The 20013-nt window shown below is 39.9% G+C and overlaps 1 protein-coding gene across 2 annotated transcripts; it reads left to right on the forward strand.

The window, feature by feature from the left end:
* Positions 1-1168: 1168 nt before the first annotated feature.
* Positions 1169-18987, forward strand: LOC114642368 (keratin, type 1 cytoskeletal 11-like). Of its 2 annotated transcripts, none has more exons than XM_028791289.2 (8): positions 1169-1434; positions 5310-5392; positions 6241-6397; positions 7112-7273; positions 9300-9425; positions 9911-10155; positions 16567-16604; positions 18742-18987. In XM_028791289.2, exons 1-8 carry the CDS (start codon positions 1189-1191, stop codon positions 18762-18764), a joined length of 1080 nt encoding a protein of 359 aa, XP_028647122.1. In that variant the 5' UTR covers positions 1169-1188; the 3' UTR covers positions 18765-18987. The 2 variants fall into 2 exon arrangements, with proteins under 2 accessions (XP_028647122.1, XP_051776864.1); XM_051920904.1 differs by having other exon boundaries at positions 16570-16604.
* The last annotated feature ends 1026 nt before the right edge of the window (positions 18988-20013 follow it).

Below are 20013 nucleotides of genomic sequence, written 5' to 3' on the forward strand. Positions count from 1 at the left end.
GGGAACCCTATAGGCAGATGTAAGTCCCCTTTAAAAATGTAAAAGAATCTAGAAAACATGCCAAATACATCAGGATATACAAGCGAGGTGACGTGTACCACCACCCTCTGCATTATTAGACCATTGAATATGAATAAAATATAGAAAAAAATATTACCTGTCCTTCAGAGGGAAGCAGTTTCTTCAATTCTGGAAATGGTTATCTTAAATAGATTAAATCTCGATTGTCTCCTGCACTCCATATTTCTGTTCTGCACTTTTATTTCTGATCCTCACCCTCCTCTTTCTCGCACAGGCACCGGCTTCATCCTGTGTTAAGTTTAAACGTTTGAACGGTAAATCTCACATCCGATAAGTAATTTATTTAAGGGATTTCATCTTTTACCTCCTGATATAAATAATGAATTATATTAAAATCGTATATGCAGCACACAAGTTAAAACATCAGCATTTTTCATGTGTTATGTGTTATTGATTGGTTTCTAAAGCCGCCTTCCCCTCCGAGTCCGACTCCATCCACCCGGTGTGCCCCGCGGCAAGAGGCCGTGACTGCAGAGCCAACTGCTTTGCAGCAGACGAGGCGAGTCAGTTGTATATATAGCGCCCTGGCATCCCTGGAGTTCACACTGCCGATTGCTGACTGATAGACTTGTGTCGGTTGTTTCTCCAGGTCTGAACTAGTCCTCATCTCAGACACGGCACTAAAAGAACGACAATCCTCCAGCGTTTCCTCCTATATCGTCAGAGGCGGGGGGGGGGGGGGGGGGGGTGAGAATGTCTGGTTTAAGAGTGCAAAGAGGCACGTCTAGTGGCGGTGCTACTGGAGGTTATGGTGGGGGCGAGTTTGGTATTGGTGCTGGTTTAACTGCTGCCAGTGGTTTGGGAACTGGAATGTATGGTAGCAGAGTTTGTAGTTATGGTTCTGGTGGTGGAGGTGGTGGTGGAGGTTTTGGTTATCAAGGTTATGGTGGAGGCGAGTTTGGTATTGGTGTTGGTTTAACTGCTGCCAGTGGTATGGGAACTGGAAGTTATGGTAGCGGAGTTGGTAGTTATGTTTCTGGTGGTGGAGGTGGTGGTGTAGGTTTTGGTTATCAAGGTTATGGTGGGATTGGAAGTGGTGGTTTTGGTTTAGGTGGTGGAGGTGGAGGTTATGGTTCTGGTGGTGGAGGTTTTACTGGTGGTAATGGTATGGGTGGTGGTGCTAGTGGAGGTTTTTTCTCAAGTAGCAGCATCAGTGGTGTCCCGTTTATGTTAAATGAAAAGCAGCAGATGCAGAGTCTGAACGACAGACTGGCCACCTATCTCGATAAGGTGCGCACCCTTGAAGCAACCAACAAGGACCTGGAGAACAAGCTCAAGGATTTCTGCACAAGCAAAGTGGTGAGCAGGGATTTCACCTTGTACCAGGAGCAGCTGAAGCCCCTTCGTGACCAGGTATACATACTGTGTGGAATGTTTGAATCAAAGACCTCACACTGCAGATACAGGCTGGTGCGACCTTCTCAGGTTTTATGTAAATTGAGTCTGACGGTTAAATTAATTAAATGAAATTGGTGACCATAACCCTGGAGAAGAGATGTAAGCATACAAGATGTTATAATCACTGGCAGAGTATCCAGTAAGGGCTGCATTCTGATTAAATTTATGATCCCAAAGATATCTGATTCACTGTGTTCAATAGAACATTTTAAATGTCTTTGAAACTATAGAAACGTTAAAGAAGATGCTTCTTATTTAATATTCTGTATATTTTCTTTAAGATCTCATCAGCAGCATAAAACAATCGTAATATACTCAGTTGGCGTTAATTTTTTACATCAATACAAATCAACTCATAGAGTACATCCATCCATATTGTACCTGCTCAAGATTATAAAAATAATTGAAGTATAAGAACACCCCCACCTGTGCCTTTACTGGGGGGCTCTCATAAGAGAAGGGTGAGAGGAACCAAAGCTGATAGGGGCGCAATGTCGTAGCTAGTGCATTGGGGGAACGTGGGAAAAATATGAATCCTCCTCCTACCCCCGTCATATATAAAATTAAGGAAAGAATGAAAAAAAAACTTCAAAAACGTTTAATCAAATGCAGGTGAACTGAATTGAATGTGGAGTTTCATGAAAATAAGCTTTTCAACGTGAGATATTTAATTTTTTGTGAAAGATGATGACATTATTTCAGAATCATGAATTGGCAAATTGAAATGAAAACACTGGGTAAAAAATTTGTAGGTTGTTAATTTATTTAATTAAATATATGTTTAGTGCAAAGTGTGGATATATAGAGATTGCAGCCGAAGTGAGTCAGTCATTTTCTAATCTGCTTATTCCAGAACAGAGTCGTGGGGGTACAGGTGCCGATCCCAGCTGGCACAGGGCGCAAGGCAGGAACAATCCCTGGACAGGGCGCTGCTCAGAGAAAGTTTACGTTTTATTGTTTTAAATGCTATTTTCATTAAATTGTTTGGTAATATTAATGTTAGAATGCATACATCAAATTGTATTATATCTGTTCAATGTGTTGTTTTCGACTCTTTTACTATGTATAAACATCTAACTGTTAATATCACACTAATATCTAGATAAACCTTGTAATTTATATTCTTACGTTAATTTTTACAACTGGGAACTTGAATGTCACAATCAAAACTTGGAAAATGTTCTTATAAATGCAAGTCATATAGGAAATCTCATCATGCAATCACGTTGGATAATCACTTCGGATAGGTTTTTGTTCTGAGTTTGTTTTTGGTTAAATTTGTTGACAAAACATCTTTTATAATTTTGGCTCTTTAATTTCAATAGATAGAAACGCCAAGCTTGACAGTGTCATTTGTGGCATGCAGTAGTTGAACTCATACATAAATGGAGGATTCGTTATCAGACACCCGCAAAATAAACCGTTAACGTATTCGCGGACTGTCGGAGCGAATACAAACGAATACACCCTACGAACACCATATTCCTTTAAATTTGAATAATGCAAATGACCCCCACTGTGACAATTTTTACTGTAATCCATGGAAATGGACGAAACTGCAGAGAACGAAAGCCCATCAGCCAGGGAGTCACTTAATCAGGTTAAGCCCCTCACAAATATCACGTCAAGCCCACCCACTCATCAAAGTGTGGACTGAGGCGACCAGGAAATCACGTCATTCGGCACTTAGGTAGGCGGCATCGTCATTTAACTTTCTTTTACATTACAAAATGATAAAACAAGTGTGTGCTAAAAGAATTGCATAGACATACAGTGCCTTATTCATACAAAACCATTAAAATGGTTAAATGTACTAGACCGGTGCTAGTAAAAGGTCACGATGGTAAAAATGCAACTACAATGAATTTGAAGAGTATCACTTTTAAAAATGCTGTGTCTGCAATGACACATTACTGGGTTATGGTTGTCGTAGATCCACTGCTTGAGAAAGAACCTTTTCAAGGGTTCTTTGCATATAAAATTGGTTGTTTGGGCTTTGAAAAGGTTCCTTATATGTGGACAATGTAGAAATCTTTAATGTACAATCGGCGAACTAGCAGGATACTAGCAGATCAAGACCACCTGAACTTGTATTATCCTGTGTGAGACTGCGTGCAGAGTCATTTTAAACTCAGGAAGCTTTTGATATTTCAAAAATCTGCTATCATCTCTTCATGGTTATTTTATGAGTCTTTTCACAGATTTGAATAAATGAACGGTTCTTTCTGGAACCTTCATGTGGGCGGTTCTTTTGGGAACCAGAAATGGTTACCCAATGACATCGCCATGAAGAACCACGTTGGCACTTTTATTTTTAAAAGGTCATTGAGAATGGGGATCAACAGTGCAAGAGATTTTAGGAGATTTAACTCGATTCAAAGTAAACCCCTTTGACAGATGGTTATACTTGGCAAAAATATAGAAATGTTTTGAAAGTTTACCGTCTCAGCCATGTAGTCTTGTTGATTATTTAATTTTACGTTGCCACATCTATGTCCCCTATTTTATCCGAGTATAATAATAATAATATCATTATTGTTATAATAGTAATAGTAGTAATAATTTTGTACTTTTTTGTTGAAGTTGCTGGATTATTATCGATGTTGTAACTTAAACTTTTTTGCCCTTTCTCACATATTTATGACGGGTCATTGACTTTGCACATTTGAATGGACGCGCTCTTCAGATGCGGACGCAGGAGCGCTGCAGTATAAAAACTGATTGTGTCATTGAATAAAAATTTGTTAATATATCAAATCTATTTAAGTTGTCATTAACAGTGTCTGTTAAAATTCTCTTGTGTTTACACCGAAAGTGTTAAATTTAAAAGGCAGACGCCTTTTGGCTTGCAGGACAGTTTGAGGCAGTCGAGGGATTTGAAAAAGCATTCGGACGGAGGAGACAACCAGGTTTCATTTCGCAATCAATGGCGTTTAGTTCATTTTATTGGTTTTATACCAATTTCAAGTGTTTTATTGTTTTAAAGGCGAATATTTTTATAATTTTTACATTGTATTCAATAACGCTGGAAAATCTATCTATCTATCTATCTATCTATCTATCTATCTATCTATCTATCTATCTATCTATCTATTATATAGTGTATTTCACTTTATCTATCTATCTATCTATCTATCTATCTATCTATCTATCTATCTATCTATCTATCTATCTATCTATCTATCTATCTATCTATCTATCTAGTTTAGATTGCTTAGTTTAGTGAAGCCTGTACAACAACACATACTGTTTGTGAGTTAAGCACATCATCTTGTGCCTAAGGATACAGGGGTCATGATAATTGGGGGGTAGCGGCAGCAGAACTCTATTACTATTGCGACGTCTTGCTGGTTTCCGACTTTTCCAATTTAAAAGCCCTGCTGGTTCGTGTGGGTAATGAACAACTCCAGACTGGCCCAGTGTGGGTGGGAATGTTCTCTGCTGTGGTCTTGACTTGCCTATATGGGACCTGCTGCTGGTGGGATAGGCTTTAGCTCTCTACGATCCTGTAAATAAAAACAGGTTCAGTAAATGAATGCCTGACCTTTAATGGTGGTGCTGTATTCTGCACATTAACAGTTAAATGATCGCAGCAGGAGTATTTTGTGACCCTAACATTGTAAGTATCCTAAAGGAGTATTTAGCATTAAAATGTACCATGTTAGAAGTGCACTTTAATTTCCAACTTTTTGGGGGGGAACAAGATTTATAATATTTTTTTATCTGCAACTATCAAATATAAGTAATAATGTTAGTAAAAAATTTCAGCTATAACAGACCTGAACACCTCTCGTGTTGCTATTGACGGCTTCCATTTTTACTCTTGTCAGATAATGGCTGCCATCATTGAGAATTCTCGCCTGGCCCTGAAGATTGGTAATGCTCAGCTGGCTGCTGATGACTTCAGAAAAAAGTAAGAACCCCTAAGGTTTATTCTTCTTAAATTGTTCATTTACTTACTTCATGCATTTTCTCCTGCAAGCAAAGTTTTGTATTTTAATTTTTTAGCTGTAGCTATAATAATTCACACTGTGGTATAAAATACTGTAACACCCTCAAACTTAGTTAATTGATTTATTGTTAAAGGGGTCCACAGTCCACCCCTGGAGCATCAGGTATTAAACAGGATAGAGCCCTGGATGGAGCTTCAGTACACTGCAGGGCCCACCTTTCTACAAAAATCACTCACACAGGGCCAGTTTGTATAAGCTGGTGTGGTGAGGGAGTTAAAGCAGAGATGATAGAGATTCCCCCCCCCCCCCCCCACACACACACACACACACACTTATGGTGCATGATGGTCCACACAGAGATGGTGAGCAGACCCTCCGGAGAGTACATCTGTGTTGTAGCAATGCTTACTACTGCACTACCATACTGCTCAGCCTTTAACATGCAGAATTTAAATACATAATCTTATTAAACTCTGATTTGCATATTTTAATGAATATTTTATGAGGGACAGTCAAAAGCTTTCCTTTTCTTTTATTGTATTTGTTAATAATTTCAAAAACAAATGACATCACTTTCAACATAGTCACCTTCGTATGCGATGCTGTTTTCCCAGAGTCATACCAACTTTTTAATGCCCAATTAATTCTCCTCTTCCTTCTTCACCTTTTCCAATGAAAATATAAAACTGCAGAAATGTTTGGATGGTCCCTCATATGAAACCTGTTAATTAATCTTTATGGCTCAGTTCATTTTGTCACAGCAATTCTTAAAAGCAATCCAACGGTAATACCACTTTGCTCTTCTCAGATATGAGACCGAGTACATCATTCGCCAGACAGTGGAGGCTGACATCCTCAATCTGAAGAGTCTGAAGGAAGAATTCGATTCCCACCAAACCAGCAACAATCAGGAAGTGGAAGCCCTGAAAAAAGAGATTGAAGAAATGACGAAACAGCATGGACAGGTATGCTTCCTAGGGTCATGTGCTCCTCCAGTTCATTGCGTGCCAACATCCATCTGCCAGGCTTCCCATTTGGAAACCATCAGGGCTGTAGGGGAGTTGAAGATTTGGTGGGTAGCACTGTATGGGGTCCTCAGGGGCCACTGGGAGGTTCTGTTGACCCAGAAGTGCTTCCTGGATGTAATGTGACAGCAATGGATGTACTAACAGGTCCGGTATAAAGGAAGCTGCTATACTTCATCCTCTTGGGGTTGGGAGTGAAGGACGACAATGCTTACCTGGGAGGAGTGAATGAAGGAAGAAGAGAGAAGAGAATTGTATTGTGCTTGTGTTTAACTGCAATTGTGAGAGAGGAAACCTGTTGAAGGTATTTTAAATTGCATTAAACTTCTTATTTGATCCTGGAACTGGTGTCTGGGGCGCTGCAATGCCTCCTTCTTTTCACTATAAATGTGTTTGTGTGCATATAGTACTGTATATACACACACAAAAACACACACACATATAAATAAGAGAGACACACACACAAAGGTATTAATCACACCTTTGAAATTGTACTCCTATTTATTTAAACGAGGCTATTGCTGAAATCAACAACAGCATGTAAATATTCAAAAGTTAATGCTAGTTCTACTAGATGATGGCACATTGCTAAGTTTATGTAGTGGACATCATGGATGTCATCATAATGCTTCCCACTTTTTCTCTGCTCTTTAGAGTGTGAGTATTCTGAAAGAAGAGATGTCCGGCACCGTGAGTGTGGACGTCACCACCACTGAAAGCCCAGATCTGAAACAGATTTTGGATGACTTACGTGCAGAGTATGAAGAAATCGTTCGTAGAAACAAGAAGGAACTTGAGATGTGGTTCAACAAGCAGGTAAGTGGCACACAAGTCCTCACAGTCCTAGTGTACATTCTGGGGTGGCTGCTCCACCTAGGTTTGGAGATCTTATTGAAAGATATTAATTATCTTTTTTTTAATTCAGCATGTACATAAAATTCAATTATCAGAGAATTTTTGTCCTCAGCAGAGTGACAAGCCATGACATTATTGCTTTGAAGGAGCTTTAGGTCTTACCATATAAGTGAAATTGAAGTTTTCTCATTTATTTAAACAAGGTTATTGCTGAAATAAACATTTGATTTTGTGCTGAATCCCACAAACTCATAAGCCACCAATCCTGTTACTGTCTCAACCCTCTAATTTAAAATTATGGTGACAAAGTTGTTAGGCCCCTGGAAAAAGCAGGCCAGAACAACAAAGAAAACAGGTCCTGGGAATAGACAAAGGAAAAGCTTGTTACTGGGACACCTCAAAACCAAGTGTGAAGAGAGAATTAAACTTGAATTTGACAAACAGAAGTTAATCTTTTAGCCAAGCTGAACTTTCTTTGAACATGTAAGTAGTGTTATCGTATCATTGTCTTATCTGCAAAAGTTTGACAATCTGGAAGTGAAAGGGGCAAACCTCTATACCCTATGACCTGCAACATCCCACAGGGCACAACCCGAATTTCACATCAGCAACACCACAAAATGCCAAAATGAATTCTATGATTGAAATAACATACAATGATAAATATAACATGTAGAAAACAATGTTTCTTAATGTGGAAAAATAGGCAAGTTTAACACAGGGGCCAGTAAAGGATGTTATACACTAGTTGCAGTTGTACAGAGCAGATCCAAAATAGCTGAGGCTACTGGATCTGACAGACTTGCCCTTAACCTGCCACTGCTCCAGGGGTGCTGTACAAGAGCTGACCCTGTGCTCAGACCCCAAGGGGTATGCGATAATTACATTTCATTGTACTTGTTCAATGACAATTTTATTATGATGATGATGATGATGATTATTTTTTTATTATTTTTAATATGTCATTTTAGCACTGAGATAAAATCCTATTGCCAGATACCCTGTCTTTATGCAAGATTGAGGGTATTCAATTCTTGGTTTTCAGGTGAATTCATTTGCAGATTCTTCTTGACTTTTGTGTTTTGGTTCTTGAAAAGGATTTGACAAAAGACTATTTGAACTCCAGATTTTGAATTTGAACTTTTCTTCTCACCTGATCCTTTTCTCTTCTTGCTCCATTGTGTTATACTTAAATGTACAAAAAACTTATATTGCCAAACAGCCTCCCCCAAAGAGCTAAGCATAATTACGCCAATGAACAAATAACGAGACTTGCTGTCACAGAACTGGGCCTCCATGTTGAGGTGCACACAATGCTCTGATGCAGACAGCCTCACAAACTTAGGGAAACATGAAGCAAGATGGAATATCTACTAAAAACGTACAAAACTGAAGGTCTCTTTGTGTTTTATTCCATTATACAAATCTATATTGTTAAACTTATCTTTGCCAAATTTTGCTCATATTCTCCATTTGTATTTCTGATTCACGCTTTTTCCCCTTCGAGATTTTTATGTAATGATCCCACTTGAGCTTTTTAATGGACGTAGCTACAGGAGGAATTTTTTGGAACTTAGCAAGGGTAGGGAAAGTTGCTCCATGCATTGGGTTTGATCATTGAAATGTTGGTTTAGAGCTAAAATGTTTCCCCCTGTGGAATTTATTTACTGACCGTATCAGCACTTAATTTTACCTCAGGCAGTGCCAGGTATCCCTGCTACAATAAAAATGCAGGAAGAAAATCTCACTGTCACATAAATATAAATAAGAAGCAAATAGCTATACAAAATGGCGCATATTTAGTGTCCCCCATTTCTAGAGTACACATTCACGCAGTATAAACATCCATCATCCATACTCCTACTGGTATATACAAATACACAAAGTTGGACTCCAGTTATGTCAACTGATGACTCAATGGCGCCACCCCTCTGTGCTCTCCAGCTCCTGCACTCCCACTCAGTACTGTCCTGTTTCTTATCCACAGGTGGAAACTAAGCAAGCAGCAGCCATCCAGGAAACAGATGTCAGTGAAAGCTCAAAGATAGAAGTGACGGAGCTTCGCCATCAGAACCAGAGCCTACAGACAGAGATGGACACCTTGCTGGTCTCTGTGAGTAACTTATTGTGTCTGCATGTCTCTGATGACGGAGGTGTTGCAGCTCATCTGTTAAAAAGGGTGGGCATTGTGTACTGCACCAGTCTGATATACGGACTGGGCTGTGGTGCTGGGTGGTGGTAGAGTTTCTCACTGTGTCACACTGAGCAAGTCATTTAATGTTTAAATGTGAAAAACCATTAAATATTTAGATACAATTTTTTGGGTAAGGTGTCAGCCAAATATACAATAATGATATTTTAATAAGATTTGTTCACTCTGATTGCCATCAAAAGACAAATTTCCCCCTTTGGACAAATAAAGTTCTGTCTAATCTAATGTGATCCAATCTAATCATTAAGAATGTCATGCAGCTTCGGCTCTTTCAAATTTAAATGAAGTATTAGTGGACCCCCATAACACCTCCATCTTTTGCTGAAGTCACCAGCCCATTCCAGGACACAGTGCTTCATTTTTTTATTATTCTATTTTCCTTCCAGAAAGGCGCCTTGGAGGATAACCTGGCAGCAGTGAATGGCCGCTATCAGATGGAACTTCACCGTTGTGCTGCCTTGGTGGGCACCATGGAGGGGGAGTTGATGAGCATCCGGAACAGCATAACGTCCCAGTCTGAGGACTACAGGAACCTTCTGAACATCAAAGAGAAACTGGAGAAGGAGATCGCCATGTACCGGCAGCTGCTGGAAGGAGTGGAGCTGGGCGGTGGCGGAGCCTCGTCTGCCATGTGAGCTTCTCTTCTGTCTCCTGCTCTCCTCTGCTCTCTTTTACTTTGTTAGAGATGGAAGGCATAGAGACCATTTAGGAATTCACTTCTCAAAATTACACCTTTATGAAAACTGAAAAAGAGTATAATATATAAAATAGAAATTCTTTTCTTTAATTTAGATCCAGAAATTTAAAGCCTGATGCCGTATTGAATATGGTTATGGCAAGGTATTACGCATATTAAAAATATATTCTTTCTGTAATTGTCAATAATTTTACAACTTTTAGATGGCATGGCTTTGCAGAGATTTTTACAGAAGAATAGACAAGTTGTCTTCTTCTTCTGCTTCCACATTTGTTTACACCTCCAGTCAATGTGCTCTGAGGACACTAAGACACCTGAGAAGTCTAAATTTTCATCTATTGCCCAACAAGCCCATGATGCACTTGAGATGGCTAACCTTCCACACAATGCCCACACAGAACACATCACCCATTCACTTTTACACAACACACAAGAACTTGTTGAGACAACCAGACTTTAGCCTGCTGCTGCCAAATCAGCAATTCTGATGAAGCCCATGGAAACAAAGACCCTTGAATTAGCTAAGTGTCTGTCCACAATCATTTCACCTCATGTAAGAACAGCTTAAAATTCATTAAAGAAAGAAAAACACCAGTTGACAAAATTTCCATTAAAACATGCCACACCATAGCAATGGCTAAGCATCAATTTGATGTCCTCAAAGCCCACTTTATCCAATGGAGTGTTAAATGTCCACTTGATGATTTCATTACACAGGCAGAGTTTCAGCAACATATGTCACCCTCCAGAAGGTTAATATTCACACAATGTCCCCATTACACTCAAGGATCCACTCAAAAAGATGTCAAAGTCCCAACTAATGTCCACATGGCCCTCAACACACCCCACTTTACAAACAAGAACCTGCACTACCCAATGCCTACAAAACAGCCATTAGAGGACAAACTTCTATCCAGTGTGTGCATTACAGGTGGCCTCTCAGTCAGCGATTAGGGACCTAAAAAACCAAGACAATTGTGGACGAAGTCGAGACAACAGCAGGCAAACACTTTTCAAATAAGCAGAAATCTTTTTATTTCTTTTTCTTCTTGGAGAGCAGAAGTCTGTTACAAAGCCTGTCAGCTTGCAAAGACCCAAAATGGGGGGTGAGCGGTATTTTTATAATAGAGATCTTCAAAAGAAACAGTAATAAAAATAAGCTCAGTTTCATCCAAAGGTCACAGAACACTCTTACACAATTTGTTGATTTGAACAGAAAGCAGAAATTCTAATCTTTTCTATATTTTTAATTAAGCTTATCAGAAAACTTGTCATACGTTTGGCATCTTAATTGGACGATAACCAGACACTGCTGAGACAAGCCGGGAAGCAGCCAAGAGCTGCATTCCACAGCTGGCAGCCCTACTCCTGTAAGCACGCTGTTATAATAATACCTAGCCACACAGAAAACATTCAGATTTTCATACAGAAGCTAGCAATAGATTTTAAATTCCATTCCACACAATCCACCAAAGAGCCTGCCCACCTGTCCAGCCCAATGAGCCTTAATGGACTTGTATGTTTCTGTTCTGTCCTCTCACCTTCCAAGTGAACAGAGAAGACAGCACTGCTGTTGGGTGAAACTGGACAGAACTTGGGAGGAACACTTGGTCATCTTAATATAGAGCTACATTATTTTAGCAAAAGAATGGCATTCTGAAGATAATCCCACAAACTCACTGCTCTTCTGAACATCAGCCCACTTGTGATTTCTCATCTTCAAGTGAATTCCACTAAGTAAGCCAAGTGCTCACAGTGTGATATAGAGAGCCATTCTAATAAATAACTAAATAAGTGCCTATACACAGAATCCACAGTGCTGTGCATACGCCAGTCTCACATTCACTTCAGAGTTTTTTTTGGGGTTCAACTTTAGACAAATGTTTATTTCTGATACCAAAGCTGACGACCCTGACTTTCCACCAATGAACTGATCCTTTAAACGTTTATGTGGACCATTCAATGCACTGAATCAAAGCAGTGTGATAACTCTGAAAGTGCATCTCTTTTTACTCGGGCATAGTGGGGAACCTCATCAACCGCAAGGTGGGGGGGTTTCCAGGCCCAACAGACCTTCTATCTGAATCTCCACAAAGAAAGTTACAAAGGATATATTGAAATTATAAAAAGAAGCAAATACTTTTTGCTTTTCTAGGCTGAACCACTGATGTATTGTGTCAAGTGACGTAACAGACAACAGACAGGCAAACTTGAGAAAATCTTCTTCAGTTAGCGAGTAGAGAATGAAGAGAGTAACCGTGATAAGAAAATGTCTTAGCGCTGCTCAAATCAAGCAACTGGCACAGCAGGCCATTCCCAAACTAGCAAAGGTAACATTTGTGCTTACAGCATAAGTGGAACAGGAAATTGAAGAAATGTTGTCTGTGTCATAAACGGAGCAAATTATTAAATGAACGTCGGGTGAGTCGAGTATCCTGTCAAATTTGACTGAAAGGCTTCTTTTGCTTGTCCTCCTTGACCACCTCCTCCCATTGACAATGACCACAAGCTTATTTATAACGATGTGCCGAGTAACCTAACAGCTCCAGACTCAGGTAGAAAAAGGATCTGCAGTACCTTAATAATAATAAGAACATAATATCAATGGGTATTAAAATGTTTAATTGTTATGTGTTAATGTCACAGCAGTTTTCTACTGAACTGCAACAAATTAGTCAGGCGTAGTGCGGGTTTCATTCAGAAATGGTAAACATCTGCGTGATTGTTTTCTGATTTTAGCAAATATGGAAATGAGTTTGAAATGCAGGATAACACCAATGGAGCATTTATAGGGACCAAAGGATAAAAAGAGTGGAAAAGTGTGAAATGCAGGAAATTATCAAGATTTTCTTAGTAGCCTATTAGTACAGGGATGGGTTCACTCTGTTCTTTCTTTTCTTTCTCTAGATTTTCACTGCAGTTATTCTAAGGATTATTAATTTTTCAGTCTGAAGTGTCCTGATTTGGACTTTTTAACAGTTGAATGATTATTGTCATTTTTGTTGTTTCTGATTGAGATTCCTTTCCATGAATGCTTCTGTGTTGTTTACAAAGAAATGCACCATTGTTACGAACTGCCTTGACATTTGAAACCAAGAAAGCTTAATTCACACTGCAGCTTCATTCATCTTTTTCATTCATATGTGACAAAAATGTGAATTGTTGTAGAGGTATGACCATGGAATCAAATATTTACACTACATTGATTTGACTATTTGGCATCCACATCATTCATAGGGCTCTCTCCAGTCCTGTATCCTCTCCTTTGGGTCATTTGTCGATATGTAGAGGAAACCAGAAGAGAAATATGTCATGAAACCAGCAACTCTGATCTTTAGTTTCTTTATTCTCTTCACACACAGCATGCAGTGAAATGATGTGATGCTGTGGAACAACCTGACATGTGGGGCACAATCAGGACAGACAGATTTGAATCAGGTCGAAAAACAGAAACGAGTTAAAAATCAGGATAAAGTCTCTTAACTACTGTGAGAACAAACAGTTAAAAGACTCGCACGTTTTCAGAATATACATTTTTTATGGTTAACAACAGCATCAAAAAATGTTAAATGTGTTACAATGGTAAATAATGGATGTAAAATCAAGGTTCTATTGTAAATGATTTTATCAGTGAGGTTCCCCCAACTCTATTATTGCTGGGGAGGTGGGGATAAATTCAGTGCTGTGCTATTGTCTCTTAAAAGTGAGCAGAAACAGAGGGTCAGGGTGTAATGGACCTTAAACGAGCCTTCAGGTGGTTAGAATGAGAAACGTCATCTTTAGATTAGGCATGGCGTCTAAAAGGAGATGATGTTTGTACAGAGAAAAATGTAGAATGAATATTCTCTCTCTCACTCAATATATGTATGTGTATATCTGTATACAGTAAACATAGGTGTGTGTGTCTACATTTATGAAAATATATTATACTAGCCAACCCGCGGCGTAGCATACGCCGCATAATTATGTATTGATGGGTGACCACTTCCTGAACGACACAGTTGTCAGTACTTGTAGTCACAGTTGAGAAACAGATTTTTAATGTCTTTTAAGCACAGGGGAAACAATGAACATGTGAAACATCCGTAATGTAATAAGCCACCAAGAAAAGTAAAATTGCAACAATGCTATCTACAAAAGTGAAAACAAATTCGAGCTCCGTGTATTTTTTAACTGCCTTGTGGGGCTGTAGTGGTGTTGCTGCTTTGCGGTAAGGAGACTCTGGAAGATTGTGTGTTCGCTTCCCGGTTCCTTCCTGTGTGGATAGTGCTTTGAATACTGAGAACACCGCTATATCAATGCAACGAAGTATTATTATTCCTGTGTCCAGCACGCTATCTCTCGCGCGCGTCTGTCTGTCTGTCTGTCTCTCTGTCTGTGTGTGTGTGTGTGTCACACGCTCTCGCTCTCTCGCTGCACGTGGTCTTGTATGAAAACACTGCAAAAATAATATATTGATAGCTGAACACTTCCGGAAAGAGACAGTTGTCTAACAGGAGAGAAAAAAATGAACATTTGCAAAATCCGTAACGGTGCTTTCAGTAAGTACAATGCACACGCGTTTAATTTGTCGGCCAGTTTTTGCCAGCCGACCGCCGTCGCACGGTCATTCAGCGATTCAGTTCCGAGACAAACATGCGTCTTCTTACCTGGTCCTCCCCCGTTCACCTTCGTTCTCTAAGCTTACACACCCCCTGGTCATGTGCCCGCTCGCAAGAGCAAGTCACGGAGACCCGCCCACCAACTTTAAGACCATGGCGTAGTTGAGAAACACTTTTTAAATGTCTTTTAAGCACAGGGGAAACAATGTAAATGTGAAACATCCGTAATGTAATAAGCCACCAAGAAAAGTAACATGCCATGCTATGCTATGCACAGAAGTGAAAACAAATTCAAGCCGGTGTATTTTTTAACTGCCTTGTGGGGCTGTAGTAGTGTTGCTGGTTTGCAGTAAGGAGACTCTGGAAGATTGTGTGTTAGCTTCCCGGTTCCTTCCTGTGTGGATAGCGCTTTGAATACTGAGAATCAGTATCGGTATATCAATGTAACGAAGTATTATTATTCCTATGTGTCCAGCGCGCGCGAGCGTGCCTGTATGTGTGTCACACGCTCTCGCTCTCTCTCGCTCGCTCGCTGCACGTGGTCCTGCAGGCAAACGCCACAAAAATAATATATTGATTGCTGAACACTTCCGGAAAGACACAGTTGTCTAAAAGGCGGGAAAAAAATGAACATTTGCAAAATCCGTAACGCTGCTTTCAGTAAGTATAATGCACATGCGTTTGTCGGCCAGTTTTTGCCAGCCGACCGTCGTCAAACGGTCATTCAGCGATTCAGTTCCGCGACAAACATGCCTCTTCTTACCTGGTCCTCACCCCTCCACCCTCGTTCTCTAAGCTTACACACCCCCTGGTCATGTGCCCGCTCGCAAGAGCAACTCACGGAGCCCCGGCCACCAACTTTAAGACCATTGGATGAAGCAGGTGAGACGCTAATGAAACAGAGGCACAGGGCTTATTGATTTTTAAAGACTGCTTCCTTCATTGTGTTTTGAGAGGGAAACATACAATTGTCCATGACTTACAATTGGAGGACCGCCGACGCTAATGAAACAGAGGCACGGCGTATTGGTTTTTAAAGATTGCTTACATCATTGTGTTTTAACCTCAGTTGTAAAGGATTGTTTTAAGGATCCCATGGGATACTCCTCGCAAACCGTTTTACACGCTGCATATGGCGATTCACCGCCGCGAGAAACATGCCTCTATGAACAGTCAACGTGGCTCGGAGGTGCATGTGGCCTCTACGACAGACGAATATAAATGACGCCGTTTTTTCTGTGTCGTCGCTTGGTGTGGTGGGCGTGGATCTGCGAGTTGTCGCATCCAATTGGCTTAGAGTTGGTGGGCGTGGCTCCTTCCTGCGTGCACCATGGATGTCTTACTTCTTGGCGGCTTAGTGAATCCACGCCCCTTCTGGCATGCTTTCCATGGTTGGCTACTTGTCTTCTGGCTTAGTGAATTATATATATAGATATACACTGTGTGTACCATACCTGTCTATTGCATATACTGTAACAAATTTTACTTCTATCTTTCTGCATTATAGCATTCAAGGGTATGTGTGTTTATTTATTTATGTATGTATTTATTTATTTAAACTGAGTTGTGTGATTAACTGTTGTGTGCATGTTGATTCTGTCACCAAAACCGGAGTTAGAGTCCTTGTATGTGTGCATACCTGGCCAATACATCTGATTCTGAAATAGAGTATATATATATATCTACAACTAAAGCCTTTGACTGAATATTAATAATCTTATGCATCTTTTCCTTTTATTCATAGCAGTGGCAGTGTTACACAAACCACAGAGGTAACCAAAGGTAAGATGTTTGTTTTCAACCCTACAATGTATATTGCAATTGAAAGAAAAAAATTCAAATGTACTCAAAGAAAGCGAAAAATTCAAGCACTTTCAAGTTCAAGTAGTAACATCAATGCTGTATTACAGAAACGCTTACTGCTCCTTTGAACTTCATGAATTAAACACCACAGTTGTATTTACTTAAAATTAAACACATAACACACATAAAATCATATATATATATAAATATATGTGTGGTTGTTTGTCTATGTGTAAAAGAGTGGTCTATGCTATGCACTTACAATCTAACTGAATTTCTTTTATTCATGTGAACTAATATAATATAATATAATATAATATAATATAATATAATATAATATAATATCCATCCATCCATTTTCCAACCCGCTGAATCCGAACACAGGGTCACGGGGGTCTGCTGGAGCCAATCCCAGCCAACACAGGGCACAAGGCAGGGAACAATCCTGGGCAGGGTGCCAACCCACCGCAGGACACACACAAACACACCCACACACCAAGCACACACTAGGGACAATTTAGAATCGCCAGTCCACCTAACCTGCATGTCTTTGGACTGTGGGAGGAAACTGGAGCGCCCGGAGGAAACCCACGCAGACACGGGGAGAACATGCAAACTCCACGCAGGGAGGACCCGGAAATCGAACCCAGGTCCCCAGATCTCCCAACTGCGAGGCAGCAGCGCTACCCACTGCGCCACCGTGCCGCCCTATAATATAATATAATATAATATAATATAATATAATATAATATAATATAATATAATTAATATAATATAATATAATATACGATACGTGCAGCACAGATGCGCAGTGGTAGCGCTTCTGCCTTGCAGTTAGGACACCTGGGTTCGCTTCCCGGGTCCTCCCTGCGTGGAATTTCCATGTTCTCCCCGTGTCTTCATGGGTTTCCACCGGGTGCACCGGTTTCCTCCTACAGTCCAAAGACATGCAGGTTAGGTGCATTGGCGATCCAAAATTGTCCCAAGTGTGCCCTGCAGTGGGCTTGTGCCCTGCCCATAGTTTGTTTCCTGCATTGCACCCTGTGTTGGCTGGGATTGGCTCCAGCAGACCCCCATGAGGATATAGCAGGTTGGATAATGGATGGATGGATAATAATAAACACAGTGGATATCAGTGTTTCCTCATGGGTCCAGTACGTTGGGTTTAAATCCATAACGTGGTCCATGCCAATGTGGTCTTTGCATGATCTCCATGTTTCCATGTAGGTTTTCCCCTACATACTCGACTTATGTTAATTTGCTTTGCTTTTCCAAAATGGCTTTGTGTGTGCAGCAGTGGGCTCAGTAATGGACTGGCACATTGTTAGTGCTGCTTCCTAACTTCTGCCCATACTTCTGAGACAAGCTATGGCTCAATTTAAATTTGATTAAGAAAGTTTGTAAATGATATATTATAATACCGACTATTACTTCTTGGACATACATGGGGTGAGAGTTATGGAGGCTGACAGTCGTGAGGCTGTGCTGGAAGTGAAGCTCCACAGCAGTCTGATGGTCGATTTCAGAAGATCTCAGTTGTTACACCGGCATATGCAGCACCAACTTGACAAAGTGTCTAAAGCGAGTAGAGTTTCTGTTATTTTAGGTGTTACGTAGCACCATGTTTTTGTCCTCCATTTGTAAATTACAGCTTTCTCAGACCTGCGTAATGCAATTGAGAGGCGTAGGGCTTTCATTTCTTAACAAAGAAAATTTATTCAAACAAATTAAACAATGAGAGATGATCAACACAGCATAGCATAACATTCTGAAATGCAAATAATAAAAAGTTAACTAAGCAAGAAACAAACTAAGTAGAAAAAGTAATCTTTTAAAGACAGGCATGGTATTTATAAAGCATATTCGCAGGTTACTGGGTTACATAGAAATAAAATATAAATAAATAAAAAGATTGTGAATCAGCCAATGATAATTTGGTGTTGTGTTTCACAGAAAAAACACTCTGTATACGTTACTAATTACATAAATAAATAAATAATGCAATATATTTATTTTAATATCCAGTATGGCCCTGTCAATCCCCCCTCTATTTACCTTCAGACCCCTTTGACTTCTCGGCTGCTCCTCTAACGTTGTCTTTCTCTACTGTGCACAGAGGTGAAGACAGAAGTCAAGTAATAACACAATGGAGACCTCAACCCCATCATCAGAGAGAAGATGAGGCTCAGCGGGTGACTTCTTGGACCTTTAAAACAATTGCAACGCAGATAGAAAGAGAAGCGTCTTCACTTGGCTGGGTTTTTAGATCCTGCTTGGTTTGAGGAATTTTCTTGGCTCTTGTGCTACTTGGGAAGGCAATGCTAGAATCCTGTGTGACAATAAAGAATAATGCAGCATATAATGTAATGTCAGTGTGTTTTTTTCTTAATAGTGTGAACAGCATACTTTATACTGTAGAGCTTCTGTCAAAGTAGCCGCGCAGGTAGTCGGTCTGTCTGCTAAGCACTGCTGCTTGGTGCCCCTCCATTGGTGCCCTTGGGGCAACTTCAAGCTCATCAGGTTTTAGCCCCCCATAGATGTCTTGCCCCTTTATCCCCAGAACACCTCCAGGTGGTGAGACTGTAACAAGGAAGTCTCCCTGGTTTCTCCTAATCTGTATATCTTTGGAAAGTGAAAGGAAACCACTGAAGACACAGAGAGAACATGCAAACTCCACACACACTCGTAATGCTTCTTTAATGGCAGATTGTGTTTCTTTACTGTCTTGTAGTTCATTGTAGAAGTATTACTTGATAAATCACCATTTCATTTTGGGATTGGTTCTTTTCATATGAAGGCGATTCATTGTGCTTTGAAAAAAAAATAACTTCCTAATATATTTGTAAAAAATCAAAATCTTTAATGTATTGTACTCTGCCTAGCAGCACACTAACAGATTAAAAAAACAGGACTTATCCTGCATTATTGTATACAGCAAGAGTCCTTTTAAAATCATGAAGCCATCATTATTTCACAAATCTTTTACCATCTATTCATGGTAATTTACTCTATGGAGTCTGTTACAGATCTACAATAAATAAAACTTTCTTTCTGAAACCTTCATGTGGATGGATCTTCTTGGGACCGAAAGTTAGTTCCCCTATGGCATCGCTCTCAAGAACCACTCTGGCACCTTTACTGACTCACGTAACTCACACACAATAAGTGTTACTGTACCGGCTTCACTAAACGGGCACTCTCTGAGTACAAACAAAATGCATATCATTTTTGGAAAAAAATGTAAAACAATAATAATCAATTAGCTTTAAAACGACAAAACACATGACACTGGTGTTAAGTGAATAATTTATTTATATATATATATGTATGTAATATTAATATATAAATATTAACCTGCATGTTTCTCATGGCACTTTCACACAGCTTT

The sequence above is a fragment of the Erpetoichthys calabaricus genome, chromosome 17, assembly GCF_900747795.2.
Source record: "Erpetoichthys calabaricus chromosome 17, fErpCal1.3, whole genome shotgun sequence".
In the NCBI taxonomy this organism is placed as follows: Eukaryota; Metazoa; Chordata; class Cladistia; order Polypteriformes; family Polypteridae; genus Erpetoichthys; species Erpetoichthys calabaricus.

Excerpts from the sequence above, each read along its gene's own strand:
- LOC114642368 (XM_028791289.2), top strand. The coding sequence starts at position 1,189 with ATGGGTGGTGGTGCTAGTGGAGGTTTTTTCTCAAGTAGCAGCATCAGT. Across the intron at positions 1,435-5,309 it reads TGAAGCCCCTTCGTGACCAG|ATAATGGCTGCCATCATTGA; the intron begins GTATACATACTG and ends TACTCTTGTCAG. Across the intron at positions 9,426-9,910 it reads TGGACACCTTGCTGGTCTCT|AAAGGCGCCTTGGAGGATAA; the intron begins GTGAGTAACTTA and ends TTTTCCTTCCAG.